The sequence below is a fragment of the Nycticebus coucang genome, chromosome 19, assembly GCF_027406575.1.
Source record: "Nycticebus coucang isolate mNycCou1 chromosome 19, mNycCou1.pri, whole genome shotgun sequence".
NCBI lineage: Eukaryota > Metazoa > Chordata > Mammalia > Primates > Lorisidae > Nycticebus > Nycticebus coucang.
Window position 1 is genome coordinate 3373013 of NC_069798.1, and position 16030 is coordinate 3389042.

At 37.3% G+C, this 16030-nt stretch overlaps 1 protein-coding gene across 10 annotated transcripts in view; it reads left to right on the forward strand.

Moving 5' to 3' along the window:
- The window catches only part of PPP4R1 (protein phosphatase 4 regulatory subunit 1), a 71327-nt gene that overhangs the window by 25705 nt on the left and 29592 nt on the right, over positions 1-16030 (forward strand). For 9 of the 10 annotated variants that reach the window (XR_008375971.1, XR_008375970.1, XM_053571467.1 and 6 more), the window contains 6 exons: positions 2777-2919; positions 3404-3550; positions 6184-6291; positions 6562-6627; positions 7604-7762; positions 15274-15401. Coding sequence is in view for 8 of the 10 variants with exons in the window: in XM_053571467.1 (XP_053427442.1) it covers positions 2777-2919; positions 3404-3550; positions 6184-6291; positions 6562-6627; positions 7604-7762; positions 15274-15401 (751 nt within the window). In the remaining 2 variants the exon portion in view is untranslated. The remainder of the gene's footprint in view (positions 1-2776; positions 2920-3403; positions 3551-6183; positions 6292-6561; positions 6628-7603; positions 7763-15273; positions 15402-16030) is intronic. The other variant, XM_053571466.1, reaches the window with a different exon arrangement.

The following is a 16030-nucleotide window of genomic DNA, read 5'->3' on the forward strand; positions in this document are numbered from 1 at the left end:
TTGGCCTTCCCAAGTGCTAAGATCACACGGATGTGAGACATTTTTCCCAGCTGTTGTTACCTGTTGCCAAGTCTGTTAGTCTAATCTTGTTTCTCTTCCTGATTGCTTTTTAAATTTCCTTTCTTTGACATTGTGGGGTTTTGCTGTGATGTATTTAGGTACAATTCTATTTGTTTTATTCAGGATTTGTCTTGCTTCTTGAATTTGAGGATTCTTGTCTTTTCATTAGATATGGGAAATTTCATCCTTCAATGTTTTTAATATTGTCTCTTTCATCTTAAAGTCCTATTTTTAAAAGTTGTTTTTTTTTGAGTAGGCATATTTTAATAAAAGTATTGTATTTTTCCATGGTTTTTAACTGTTCTTTATCTTTTATCTGCATTTTGCTAATTTCTGTCAGCAAAGTATTTACTTCTGAAGTCTAAACTTTCTTCTGACTGTCCAATTTTTTATTGTCCTTAACTTCGTTTTTCATTTTCAGAAGTCTTTGGTGCTTTGTTTCCCTATTATCATATTCTTTTTTTCAGTTACTTTCATTGTGTTTTAACATCTTTAAAATAGAATGTTGAAAATAAAATGATTGAAACCTCTAAAACAGTGATTTTCAACTGGTGTGCTGTGAGAGGATCTTAGGTGTGCCCCGAAAATTTTTGAGGATCATTAACTATTTTCAAAAGAAGTTCCAAGTACTATAAGTATATTCATTCACCCCTTTTTTTGATCAACATAATTTAAGTGTGCTGCGGAAGTTTAACTATAGGTTTTAATTGTGCCATGAGATAAAAATGGTTGAAAAACATTGCTCTAAAACATTGTTACACTGCTGGGCGTAGTGGCTCATCCTGTGATCCTAGCACTCTGGGAGGCCGAGGCGGGTGGATTGCTTGAGCTCACAAGGTTAAGACCAGCCTGAGCAAGAGCGAAACCCTGTCTCTAAAAATAGCCAGGCCTTGTGGTGGGCATCTGTAGTCCCAGCTACTTGGGGAGCTGAGGCAAGTGAATTGCTCGAGACCAGGAGTTTGATGTTGCTGTGAGCTATGAAGCCACAGTACTCTACCCAGAGAGACAAAGTGAAACTGTGTCTCAAAAGAAAGAAAATAGTGGAAGATTGTTGTAATAGTTAATCCTCTGTTGTGTCTTAATCTTTATGCTACTAAAGGATTATTTTCTTATTTTTAAAAATATATTTGGATTGTAAGTTCATCTTTAGTGCGTCTTCATAGGAACATGGGGGTGTTGGTTCATTATTCATTTTGGGAATGAATGAAGTTGTTTTACTCGACTGGGCTCAGGGTTGTTAGCAAGTAGAAGTAATTATCATGTTCATTTCTTGTATGTGTGAGACGTGTATGTATGTGTTTCTATTCTGAGGAGGGAGAGTGAGTTCTCAAACTATGCCTGGATGTGCAAAATTGGAACTCAAGCCAGTTACAAATTTTCAGAAATAATATATTTGAAGCAATTTTTAAATATTTAAAAAATTTAAGTGTGCCATGAAAGTTTAACTGTAGGCTCAAGTATGCCTGAGATAAAAACAGTTTACAAACACCGGGGTAGAGTGACAGGACAGAAATTAGGAGGCACACTGAGGCGATTTCTGGGACGCTAGCTCTATTCATTGATTTTTTTTAAGTTGATTTTTAAAAAAAGAATATACTTACTTTGAACTTCTTTTGAAATGATTTAATTAATGATCCTCAAAAATTTTTGTGGTACACCTAAGATCCTCTCAGGGCGCACCACTGAGTTGGCACACTGGTTGAAAATCACTGCTCTACCCCATACATAGGTGAGCACCGTTTTACAGCTAAAGGTGCAGAGTAATCTGCCCGTCTGAACTTTATGTGGGATCATACTGAATGTATTCTGCATCATTATGCTGCTTTTTTATATTTCTGGAGTTCATTCATGTTGTATGTGACTGTATTGACTGACTTTCTCACCCAGTCTGCCACATGAATCTGTTGCAACTTACTTGTTTATTGTTCTGTTGGTGAACACTTGGATTGCTTCTAGCTTTAGGCTGTTAAATGTGATGTTAACCAAGGAGTCAAGTAGAGCACAGGTATACACATTTCTGTGGGTATACGTATACTTAGAAGTGGAGTCTCTGGGTCGTAGGATATGCATAGATTTATCTTTAATAGATATGTTACAAAGTTTTTCAAAGTGATATTCACAATTTGTGATCCCTTTAGTAGTTCCTATTATTTCACAGCACAAGTTCATTTTAAATTTTGCCAAAGGGGAATGGGTGGTTTACATTTCCTCCTTTACCAGTGAAGTTGAGTACCTGGTTATTGCTTATTTAGTTAACTTTTCAGAAATGTCTGTTTAAGTCTCTTTCTCTTTTTAAAAATTGGCAGCCTTTTAAAATAGATTTTTCAGTGAGTTCTGTGTCCTTTATGTGTGTGAAATGTATCATTTCGGGGGCCAGACACAGTGGCTTATGTCTATAATCCCAGCACTTGGGAGGCTGAGGTGGGTGGATCGCCTGAGCTCACATGTTTGAGACCAATGAGACCACATGTGAGCCAGAGTGAGACCCCCATCTCTAAAAATAGCCAGGTGTTGTGGCGAGCGCCTATAGTCCCAGCTACTTGGGAGGCTGAGGCAAGAGAATCACTTGAGCCCGAGAGTTTGAGATTGCTGTGAGCAAGGATGCCATAGCACTCTATCAAGAGTGAGAAAGTGAGACTGTCTCAAAAAAAAAAAAAAAAATAGATTTTGTTACTATGGCAAAAGGTGTTTGCTCATATTGCTGTTTTTTCAACAGAACCAACTGTGAGAGCGGAGCTGATGGAGCAGGTGCCTCATATTGCATTGTTTTGTCAAGAAAACAGGCCTTCAATACCATGTGCTTTTTCCAAATACTTATTACCTGTTGTGGTTAGATATCTTGCGGATCAGAATAATCAGGTAAGAGCACCTTAGATGTCATCAAGGGACCTGACGTGGAACGACCTAGCTAAATGATCTCTTTGGGATGTTTTTTCTCTTTTACTTTGTTACTCTGTTTTTCAGAAATGATCATTTGTCTTAGACAAGATATGTTAAGAGTTAGGGAAATCTAATAGGTCTCTTCAGTGCCAGTGTAGACAACTGTAGTAACTGTATTCTCACTTGTGAGAGTTTTGAGATACACAAAAATCAGTGTCCCTGAAAATATGTATGTGACATTATTTACAAGCATGGCTTTTGTGTTTTCACTTCATCTACTCTGACACAATCTGCCAAGTTTGGTCTTTGTAATAATTGAGGAAAATAGCCACGAATATTTATTTGCAAAGTTTTGCCAGTTTTGGACCCCTTTAAGATGAGACGTCTTCAAGTTTGTAAAAATCAAATGATAGTTTTGTTGTGTTACATTTGTACTTTGTATATATTGCTGTTTTTCTCTTAGGTGAGGAAAACAAGTCAGGCAGCCTTGTTGGCTCTGCTGGAGCAGGAGCTAATTGAACGATTTGACGTGGAGACCAAAGTGTGTCCCGTCCTCATAGAGCTGACCGCCCCAGATAGCAATGATGATGTGAAAACAGAAGCTGTGGCTGTAAGTAGAATGACATTTTTCCATTTAGGCAAAACTTGAATGATAGGAGATGTTCCTTAAAGGTTAGGTTGCTTTATCCCATTTAACACATACCTATTAAATTTGAAATTTAAATCAGGGCTAGAAAAGGACGTGAAGGCTTACAAGGATAAATGTACTTTCACATAATAAGAAAATAATAAGTAACTATAAATTTATTAATTATGTCAAAATGGAAAAATACAATGGTTACTATCAGTGCAGTTGAGAAAAAAACAAAAACCTTGTGATGAATGAAAAAACATTTGAACCCTTTTAGTTGCTGTTGAGCACTTTTCTTGGCTCTGTAAGTGCAAGGAAATAAGAAAATACAACTTGGCTTCTGCCTTTGACAGTGTGATTATTGGGAGAAGGATAGTCGGGCAAGTAATTTTGTTATATATGATGACAGTAATTATTAGCATATATAGATCGAGTCATTAGGCACATAGTAAAGTCAAGTACAAGTGAGTTTCTGGGTTTTTTCATATGGTTAGCTAATATTCTGATTATTTGGGAACCATCATAATTAGGGCATGAATTAGAGCAGTGGTTCTCAACCTTCCTAATGCCGTGACCCTTTAATACAGTGCCTCATGTAGTGGTGACCCCCAACCATAAAATTATTTTCATTGCTACTTCATAACTGTAATTTTGCTACTGTTATGAATTGTAATGTAAATACCTGATACGCAGGACGGTCTTAGGTGACCCCTGTGAAAGGGTTGTTCGACCTCCACAGGTTGAGAACTGCCGAATTAGTAATGTATGATATGATTCACATCTGTGGTTTTGGAGTTTAGATAATAAGAATTCTGATAGTAAATTAGAAAAGTAATAAATTTACCTTAAAATATATTCAAATCTGTTTGGATAGTGAGAGTTTACTACTGAAACCTAAAATAGTGTAGTTATATCTTTCCTTAATTTAAAAAATTACACCAAAATTATACAGTACTTCCTGACCATCATTAGTGGGATGAATTAGGATGACAGCTCTAGTCTTCTTTCTCTTGAAAAATTTCTTGAATCCATTATTTTATTTTTAAGATGCTCAGTTGATCATTAAGTGTGTGAGTCAGTGGCGGTTAGCTCAGTCTCAGTGTTGTTCACCACCTATGCCGATACCAAAACTTCTTTTTTTTAATAATTTCAGGATTTCCTCAATAAAGGAAATCAGTTTGGGCCTTGGCATAATTTTTGGTTTATATTGAGCAGAATTTAACTTACTCTAAGTTATAATTTTTGATGGGATTTAAAATTGGTAAAACAATATAATAAGACTATATCCAGCTCTAGTAGTAATTTCATGATTCTCTTACAATTGGTTTATGTTTATTTTTGTCGCGTTTTATAGTCCCTGGCTCCCAAATATTCCTCTATCTTGGGAATGATTCATCTAATAAATTGAGTTATGTGACTCCAGTGATGCAGTATAACTTTGGATCTTTTTTTTTTTTTTTTTTATAACTTTGGATCTTTAAGTAGGAACTTAACTAGGGCTTGGTGATGCTTATTCAAAAAACAAAACTGGCTTTGGAGTATAGGAGATCAGGTATTGTCTTTAGTTCTGATGATGCTAAGATTTTGTTAAGGAGTGTACTGAGTCTGTAGATAAATTTGGAGAGAATTGCCTGCCTAACAATCCATGAACATAGTAGATCTCTTCATTTATTTAATTCTTTGATTTATATCATTAATATTTTGTAGTTTTCAATAGAAAGATCTTGTATGTATTTTGTTAGATTTCATTTTTTAAAAAAACTATTGTGAATAATACTGTTCTTAGTTGGTAATTTATAGAAATACAATAAATTGTTTGTGTTCTGATATATATCCTAACAACCTTCCTTAACAAACCTAATTGTTATAGCTGCTGCTTTGTGATTTTCCATGTAGACAACCATATCATATGTAAAATAGTTTTCTTTCTTTCAATCTTCACACTATTTACTTTTTATTTTTTCAATCATATTTGCAGTCTAGCAGTGGATAGACTTGATTGATGATGACAGACCATCAGATTTCTTTCTGTGTTAAACATGGGTGAATGTATTTAACACAGGACTAGTTTTCAGATAGTTAATCCTGACTTTGCCTGGTTCTGTGTTCACTGAATCATGTCCATATTGAAACTCTTCTTGCTTTCCTTGGAACCAAAGCTGTGCAAAACCAGGACCTGGTTCTAGTATGCACAAGCTTCAATTAAGATAATGCCTTCTAGGATGAGGACTGCCTCTGTGTAGTCCTTTCTTAGCAGCATGGATGTGCTAAATCCAGATCCTTCTTAGGGATAATCTTTCCCTTTGAACAGTTGCCACTTATTTTTTTACTTAGAAAGGGTAGGTTTGTTTTTTTTTAATCAGGCAAAATTATTATTACGATAGAAAGTGGACAAAAAAGTTTTAGAATTTTTCTGCGCATTTTATTTAGTATTGGTTAATATCTAATTTTGTGTTTCCTACTTGCATAAACAAGAGGAAATTTTTCAATTGATAAATGTTTTCTGGGACATATGCAATATAATGATGACATATTACTTTTTTTTGTTTACTTAAATTATGTACTGAAAAAGCCTTAAACATATTTTCCGTGTGTTTTTGTTCTTATTTTAGATAATGTGCAAAATGGCTCCCATGGTTGGGAAGGATATTACAGAGCGTCTTATCCTTCCTAGGTTTTGTGAAATGTGCTGTGATTGCAGAATGTTTCATGTTCGAAAGGTATTTTTTTAAGAGTTTTTTTTCCTACTCAAAAACACATAGTTCTAGGAGGCTGAGGCAAAAGAATCACCTAAGCCCAGGAGTTGGAGGTTGCTGTGAGTTGTGACGCCACGGCACTCTACTGAGGGCCATAAAGTGAGACTCTGTCTCTACAAAAAAAAAAAAAAAAACCACATAGTTCTACTGACTAATGTATTGATATATGAAATTTAAAAGGTTAAAAAAACTATATGTAATGTTTTGAAATCTCAATGATGCTTTTGTTGTCAGGTCTGTGCTGCCAATTTTGGAGATATTTGTAGTGTAGTTGGCCAGCAAGCTACTGAGGAGATGTTGGTAAGTATTGTGGGTGTGGAAGAATAAGCAGTGTAACACATATAGTTTGAAATACTCGACACGTACCCCAAAATTTTATAAGCAGAATCCCATGAATGTAAACCAGAAAGATAGTAATAACTTTGATTTTAGGGGTTTAAATTTCTTTAAATATAGGCACTTGAATTGTGTTTTGATAAAGACAGTTTATTAAAAAAGACACATATATGTTAGAACCATTGCTTTTTTTATATTTAACCTTCCATTTCTATGAAGGAAATCAATTGTTTATTCAATTGAATTTTTAATTTTATTATAACTTTCATATATCTTGGTGACACATTATATCAGGTTAGTTTTAAATACTATGTGGATCTATATGGTTGCTATACAAGTTAATGAAAGAGTTTTCCGAAGCCATCTATTAATGCAAAAAATTAAGTTTAGGTACAAGCTCTTGGATAACATTTAAACTACAATTATTGGGAGTGTTTTTGAATTTGCATAGTCAGTTGGGGGAGATGATTTCTTAAAAAGTGCTGAGTATTAATACTAAATAATTCTACTTTTTAAGAACATCTAATGTTTAAAACTCTATGAAAGCAGAAAATTGGCGGGGCACAGTGGCTTATGCCTGTAATCCTGACACTCTGGGAGGCCGAGGTGGGAGGATCACCTGAGACCAGGAGTTTGAGAACAGGCTGAGCAGTGAGACCCCAACACCACAAAAAATAAAAAAGTTAGCCAGGCATGGTAGCACATGCCTTTAGTACTAGCTGCTTGTGGATGCTACAGCAGGAGGATGGCTTGAGCCCATAAGTTGGAGGTTACAGTGAGCTATGATGATGCCACTGTACTCCACCCAGGGCAACAGAGCCATACTGTCTCAAGACAAACACAAATAGATTAAAAAAAAAAAATTACCTATGAGAAGCAGAAAATGAAAGAGAAGTAACTACTGAAATCTCTGACTAACAACCCTTTCTTTCTTATGTAGCTGCCTAGATTTTTCCAGCTTTGTTCTGATAATGTGTGGGGAGTCCGGAAAGCTTGTGCTGAATGCTTCATGGCGGTTTCGTGTGCAACGTGTCAGGAAATCCGACGGACTAAATTATCAGCACTGTTTATTAATCTGATCAGTGATCCTTCACGTTGGGTAGAGTTTTGTTTAATTATCATTTTTTTTAAAATAATACATTTGAATCTGTTTTAAAGTGAACATAATCTTGACTTCATAATTTAAGAAATAATTTACAGCCTTTAAAATATGTTATTGTTTATGTTATTGTTTGAAGCTGGACGTGGTGGCTCATGCCTGCAATCCCAGCACTTGGGAGGCCGAGGTGGGTGCACTGCACACAGGTTCAAGACCAGCCTGAGTCAGCATGAGACCTAATCTCTAACAATAGCCAGGTGTTGTGGTGAGCTCCTGTTGTCTCAGCTACTTGAGAGGCTGAGGCAAGAGAATCACTTAAGCCCAGGAGTTTGAGGTTGCTGTGAGCTGTGATGCGACGGCACTCTACTGAGGGCGAGATAGTGAGACTCTGTCTCAAAAAAAGAAAAAAAAGTCCCAAACAGGCTCGGTGCCTGTAGCTCAAGTGGCGAGGGTGCCCGTCACATATGCTGGAGCTGGTGGGGTCGAATCCAGCCTGGGCCTGCCAAACAACAATGATGACAACTACAACCAAAAAAAAAAAATAGCCAGGTGTTATGGCGGGCACCTGTAGTCCCAGGCTACTTGGGACTGAAGCAAGAGAATGGCTTAAGCCCAAGAGTTGGAGGTTGCTGTGAGATGTGATGCCACAGCAGTTGACCCAGGACGACAGCTTGAGACTCTGTCTCAAAAAAAAAGAAAAAAAATAAAGATATGTTATTGTTTGTATGTTTAGGAATGGACTGTGTTTTGAAAGGCTACTATGTTAACTGTTTTGTAACTAGACAAAATTTCTTTACAAATATAAGTCTTTTGATTTTTTTTTTCTATTGGCTTGATGTATTTTGTTAATTGATTTTTTTAGATGTCAAACCAACTTTGCATCTTTGGAATAATTCCCACTTGATGGTAGTGTATAATTATTTTTATATGTTCCGGATTCAGTTTGCCGGTATTTCGTTGGGGGTTTTTCTGTCCTTACCTTAAGTGATACTGGTCTTAGTGATCTTTCATTGCTTTGACTGGTTTTATTATCAGAGCAATAACGGCTTCATAAAAGGAATTGGGAAGAGTTTTGTCCTCTTCTGTGTTTTGGGAGAATTTATATAGAATTGGAGTTAATACTCCTGTGTATGTTTGGTAGAATTCAGTGGTGAAGCCAGCTTGGCCTGTGCCTTTCTTTGTGAGTAATTACTAATTCAGTCTCTTCACTTGTCTTACTTTGCAGTAGTTCGTGTCTTTCTAGAAATGTGTCTGCTACATCTTAAGATATCTGATTTGTTGGTACATGATTATCCATAGTATTCCCATATAATCTTTTTATTTCTGTGAGGTGAGTAGTTAGAACCTTTTTTTCATTTCTCGTTCAAGTGTCGCTTTCCTTATCCCAGTAAATTTCATCATCCTCAGTTGACACATTTGCTGATGCTGCGTATTTTAAATGGTTTCACAACTGCTTCCTTCTTGACACCTTTCCACAATCTGGGGATCCAATCACAAACCTGGGCATAGGTGATTCCTGATTCTGCCTGTAGGTGTTAAATCATTACCAGCTGTCGGTGTTCATGACAGCCACTCTTTCTTCATTAGGGCCTTAAAGTGCTTGTTTACTGACACATCAAGAAGCTGCATTTGCCCATCAGGTATCCCAGCAAGTCAAGTTTTCAAATCTGCTGTGATTGCTTTTGCACTTATGTGACATGCCGTTTGAAGTGTTCAAAAACAAGCAGAGCTGTTTTTTAGGTCATCCTCCAGGCCTTTGTTACCAGACTTTCATGCCTCCTTCATTCATCTAACCTTTTTCATACATGTGGATAATAATTCCACTTGGAATCTTTTCTTTTAGAAATGTTTTTTCTTTAAAGATGATCATAGGTAGTAGCTTTGTCCATCTACGTAACAGGCTACAACAACAGTGAAGTGTGTTTTCTCCTGTCCGTGGGTGTTAACGGCCACCGTCCTTGCTCCTTTGATGGCCGCAGTTCTGTGGGATGGCGTGAGTGGGACGTGTTCCGTGTTGGCAGCTTGGGGCAGCTCAGAGTTGTCTGTTGAAGATTGATAACATAAGAATGAAACTCCAAAACTTGATTCTTGGAGGCTGCTGGACGTTCTTGGGCAAGTTTTGTTTGTGTCCTCATGCTCAAATCTTCTCTCTTCATAAAGTTAAAGCACAATTTAGGTATCCGTGTTTTTTTTTCCTGTGCAATCCTTTTACCTTCCTGTATCATCTTAGTCAAAACAGGGATCTGGTTTGATGCTGCCTCAGTTTTCCCCTCTGCATTGCCTCCTTCTGTCTTGGCATCTGAAGCAGCTTTTTCCCTGCTGCCTCCACAGTCTGATGCTACTCTGTGGGAGCAGGTCCAGAGTGTCTTTTGACAACTCTGTTGCCACTCTCTTTTGCATATTTAACAACTGTTAGCTTAAAGCTTGTATTGAATGAAAACCATTTTGACATTTTCCGAGGGATTTTCCAATAATTTGGGTAAAAATAGCAGCTAGATTGCTAGCTACTACTGCATGAAGGGTACGAAGAGAAATATGTTGCTCTTCATTGGCCAAAAATGCTTTCATTGCAGGTTCACTGTACGTTCACCAAACTGATGACTGTATTCCAGGGTGTCAGTCTGCATACTGATACTGCTGTTGCTTTCTAGATTATCATTTTTAACACATCAGGGTAAATAAAAGCATTAAAAACATTCACATGGATATAGAATTAGTACTGCATGTGCATAATGTGCATCCTTAGTTTCTCTTCAAAAATTTGGGCAAAAAACTGTGCATCACACGTGGCAAAATATGGTACCATTGGGGTAATTTGCCTTGTCACCCAAAGAACTTCCTGTAATATTTCTTGTAATGTGGGTCTGCTAGAAACAGATTTTCAGTTTTTGTCTGTGAAAGTCCGTATTACCACCCGTTTGGAAAGGTAGCTTTGCTGGAAGTGAGATTCTTGCTTGACCGTTTTTTTCCTCTGAGCACTCTTGAGTGTGTCACACTGCCTCTGCTCTGCTCTCTTTCTGCAGAGAAGCCACCTGTATCTTTTTGGGGTTCTATTGTAAGTGATGTGTCATTTTCCTCTCTTTCCTGTTCTTTCCTATTTTCTCCTTGCCTTTGACTTTCGGGATTTTTACCCTGGTATCTCCATTTTTGGTTCTCTTTAGTTTATCCTACTTGGAGCTGATTGAGTTTCCTTGATTTGTGAATTGTTTTTCAGTAAATGGGAAGTTTTGAGCTGACATGTCCACACATATTTTTGCTTCTCTTTTCTCTCTCCCCTGTCCTTTCAGTATCTAACTGTGCGTAGGTCAGTGTGCTGAATGTGCATGTTTCTCGGGGCACCGTTCATTTCCTGGTATTTCCCTTTCTCTGTTCTGTGGCCTGCAGAGTCTGTTGGTCTGTCTTCAGTAGATCCATTCTTTGTTCTGCCGTTTCAAATCTACTGTTGAGCTTATATAGTGAGTTTTTTATTTTAGTTACAGGCAGTCCCTGGGTTACAAGTAAGATGATAGGTGCTGTAGGTTTGTTCTTGAGTTGAATTTGCATGTAAGTTGGAACAGGTACATTTACCTATTACCTGTAAATGCCACTTGTATGTCAGTCAGGTATTTTTTAACCCAGGAGCTACATGTATTGAATTTCTCAATGCCGGCCTTTGACACCCCTAGTAGAATGCTGTGGCATCACAGCTCATAGCAACCTCAAACTCCTGGGCTTAAGCGATTCTCTTGCCTCAGCCTCCCAAATAGCTGGGACTACAGGCGCCCGCCACAACGCCCAGCTATATTTTGGTTGTAGTTGTCATTGTTTGGCAGGCCCAGGCTGGATTCGAACCCACTAGTCTGGTGTATGTGGCTGGCGCCCTAGCCGCTGAGCTACAGGTGCTGAGCCATATTTGGTTCTTTTAAAATAATTTCCTCTTATTGATATTATTCTCTGATTGATGCAACATTGTCCCGTCTGTTGTACAAGTGGGTGTTGGGTGGAAGAAAGGAGCCCCCTCCCCTCTTAACTATTCTCACCCAGGACCTGGCCTCAACATAGGTCGCTCTCAACATGAGGTCACCGAGGGCCTGGTGAATAACAGAGAGAGCCCTGTGACTGGGACCTGAGGGAGAGGCAGCCCCGGGTCCTTGACTGCAGCAGTCCTGAGTGGCGTCTTCACCTCGCCAAGGTGGAGGAAGGAGGATAAGAAGGGAATGGTCTTGGTTCAAATATCAGAGACTCTCAGCTTTTTTAACCAAATTTTTGTAGATTTTCTTGAATAAACATTTCTTCATTTATTATTTTCTCTTAGGATCATTTCTAGAGGCTTTGCATGATTATTTTATAATTTTCACATGTTTAACTGGGGTGTGAGTCAGCCAACCTCCTCATGCTCTCGCGGCAGAAGCCAATCTCAGGACCTTTCATTTCCAAAGCACAGTTGACATAGGGAGAAAGACTGTTAAGCCTTAGTTTTATTTTAATGTTTTTGTAATTTATATTAGATTGTTAGAAAAGGTTAATGTAGCTCATTTGAACTGCCTTTGGTTATTGCTCTGGATCAGTTACATGCACTATTTGCTGCTGATTTGGGAATGTGGCTGTCTCGGTGATTGTAGATATATACAGTTTTCCCTCTGTATCTGTGGGGCCTGGTTACAGCACTGTCTGCAGATACCCAAATTTGAGGATTCTTTAGTCCCTTATATATTAATAAAAAGGGCATAATATTTTCATATAACTTACACTATCCTTACAAAACCGTTAAATCACCTTTGGATTAGTATAATACCTGATAGAGTGTAAATGGTATAAGTAAATATTTAGGGAATAATGAAAAGAAAAAGTTACCTTTTCAATACAGATGCGGCAGTTGTGAGCCTAATTATGTTTTCTTCTTCTTCTTTTTTTTTTTTTTGGAGACAGAGTCTCACTATGTTGCCCTTGGTAGAGTGCCATGGCGTCACAACTCACAGCAACCTCCAACTCTTGGGCTTAAGGCATTCTCTTGCCTCAGCCTCCCGAGTAGCTGGGACCGCAGGTGCCTGCCAGAACACCTGGCTGCTTTTTTTTGTTGTTGTTGTTGCAGTTGTCACAGTTGTTTAGCAGGCCCAGGCCGGGCTTGAACCCGCCAGCCTCTGTGTATGTGGCCGGCACCCTACTCACTGAGCTACAGGCACTGAGCCGTCCTAACTACTTTTTCAGTTTGTAGTTGGGTTAACTCTACAAGCCCGGACAGATGAAGGGTCAACTATATGTTGTGTACCCATTTGAGAGACTTACGCACACACTTTGATATGTAAATCCTATGGCTGTTTAGGTTCAAAAGAAAGAGAAGATAGACTTCTGTAGGAAAATTGTTAAGTTATCTTGGAAAGATTAGGTTTATCCTTCTCAAAAGTTAAGATCGAATTGAAAGTCTTTGAGTGACTTCTGAATTTTTTAGTGGTTTTCAGAACCTTTGTTTAAAATCACTTGAGCCCAACAGTTTGTGGTTGCTGTGAGCTATGATGACCCCATGGTACTCTACCCAGGGCTGCAGGGTAAGACTCTCGTCTCAAAAAAAAAAACACTTAGTTATTAATTGTTTCTTAAAGTCATTGGAACTAATAAAAATAATAGTAGCTTAAAATCACTTCATTTTGAGGAATAGCTCAAAAGTAGCAATGTTTTTATAGTGTTGGAAAATTACTCAGTTGTGTGCAGCAGAATGTGTTAGAGAGTAGAGGAACGTGGATTCTAATCCTGGTTGCATTGTCACTGTACAGTGATAGTGAGGAAATCATTGGATTTCATTGTTTTTGTGAACTCAAGAAGATAGATTAATCTCTTAACAGTGTGATTTAATTAACTCTTACTAGACGCTCGTAGGTGTTATCCTCACATTATTCTAATGACAGAATAAACTAATGATTTAAATAAGTTTTACATGTCCTTCATTGGGAACAAGCTCAGAGATTTAACAATATCCAGAAAAGACTAAACTCGTGCATGTGATTTAAAAAATGACCTTTTATGTTTTTATGAAGGTAATGTTGACTTATAAAGAGGAAGACCCCTGAGTTCACAAGCTGTTCTTCTCTCTGTCATGTACTTAATTCTTACCTTTTTTTAACCTATTGAATCATTTTGAATATGCTTCTCCTAGTAGGTAAATAAAAATAGTAGATATACTTTACATTTATTTGCCCTTGTAAAATATATACATATAACCCTTATTTAAAACTTGTAAAAGATATTGTCATACCATTTTTCTAGAAAAGGAATGCTAAACTTCAGAAGGTCTGATCTGTGGCTCGGCTCCCTTTGCGCAGTGATTACAGTGCCAGCCACATACACTGAAGTTGGAGGGTTCAAACCCGGCCCAGGCCAGCTAACCAACAATGACAACTGCAACAAAAAATAGCTGTGTGCCTGTAGTCTCAGTTACTTGGGAGGCTGAGGCAAGAGACTCGCTTAAGCCCAAGAGTATGAGGTTGCTGTGAACTGTGACGCCACAGCACTCTACTGAGGGCAACATAGTGAGACTCCATCTCAAAAAAATAAAAAAATAAAAACGAAAAAGAGAAGGACTGATCTGTGACGCAGTCAGGGTTTTAGTAACATACCAGTCCTTTTGGTCAAGATCGCCTATTTTGGATTGTGCTCCCCTTCCTTCCTTTAATAAAACTGCTCCTTTTCCAATGTTTTGTATTAAAAAAATTCTGATTTATAACTTCCTTATCACCCCTCCTACACGAGACCATCATTGAGAACAGTAATACGTGTCCCCAGATCTTTGTGACATCGTTTTAAGTCATTATATTTCTGATGTGTCTGTGTGCAGTTGTGGTACATCTGCCTTGCCTTTATGTAGTAAAAAAAGTTACAGTCTGTCCCACCTGAAAACATTAAATATTACCACATTTTGTTGACTTAATTGCTTCATTATCTTTTGTTTGGCATGTTTTTTTTTTTTTTTCATTCTTTTTTATCTTGAGTATATGAGGCTGACAATTAAGTTCATGAATTCATTCTAGCAAAAGTGCTGTATACCTCATTGCTAAATACCCTGCAGTTATTCAAAGTCCTCCCCGTGGGAAACCGTGCACCAGTGCTAGCATCTAGTCCATCCTCTCAAGCTCTTTCTCTGGGATGAGTTCACAGACTTAATTGCTGACAGCTCTGACAGCCATTCTAGAAAAAGAGTTCCAAAATTGTTATGAAGGGTGGATTTTTAAATCATAAGTGAAGAGTGATATATAGTTCTTTTTTCTTTTTAATCTTAATCCCATCTACTACAGATTTATATTTCTGAATTTGGGTTTCTTTTAGAAAAGGTTGATTATTATCTAAACACAATTTGGTATTTGAAAGGTAGATTATTAAATGTGTTATATGTGTGTGTCTATTTATGTACACGGTGGCATAAAGTTCGTGTGTAATTTTAAATTTGCACACTATTTTAAATTGCACATGAACTTCATGGCCACCCTGTATATATAAATCCGTTTTTAAATATGTAATGATTGTCCTCTTTTTCTTCCTAGGTTCGCCAAGCAGCTTTTCAGTCTCTGGGACCTTTCATATCTACTTTCGCTAATCCATCTAGCTCAGGCCAGTATTTTAAGGAAGAAAGCAAAAGTTCAGAAGATGCGTCAGTAGAAGACAGAAATAGGTACAATTTTAAAACTTTGTTTCCAGTTGTACTGCTAGTGAATATTAGTTCAGCTCTTTTATAATAAATGTTCTTTTTGGAGAGTTTACTGTTTCTCTTAATTATAGAACTCAGTAAATACCTTTCTGGAGTTTTATTTTGCATACATTTGTTAACTATCTTCGGTTAGTGACATGTTGAATAAGAAGACACACACACCAGGCTAACTTGACGCCTAGCACCAAGCAAACTCTAAACGGGAGAGTCTATCGTATTTTGATAAGTTTAAAGAATTATTTACCTAGTAAATTATCTGATGATATTTAGAATATATGAGTGATTGTTACATGATGTATATAGGATTTGGTTTTTTAAATTTGTTTTTAAGGATTAAAACCTACCTTAGGAATATGTTTTTGTTTTTCTTTCTAGTCAAATCATTTAGTTGTGGATCTTGGGGTCTCTGTCTGCAGGTTGATTACTGTAATCTCTCCATTTGGGGGAACCCATTTGAATGATTAGCATCAACCTAGTGTACTTAATAGTGCACTCAGTTCCAAGTGTATAACCAAATTTTTAAACAAAGCTTAAAGAGTCAACTTTTTTTTTTAATTTGCCTTAAAAAGTTTCTATTGCATTTTAATTTTAAG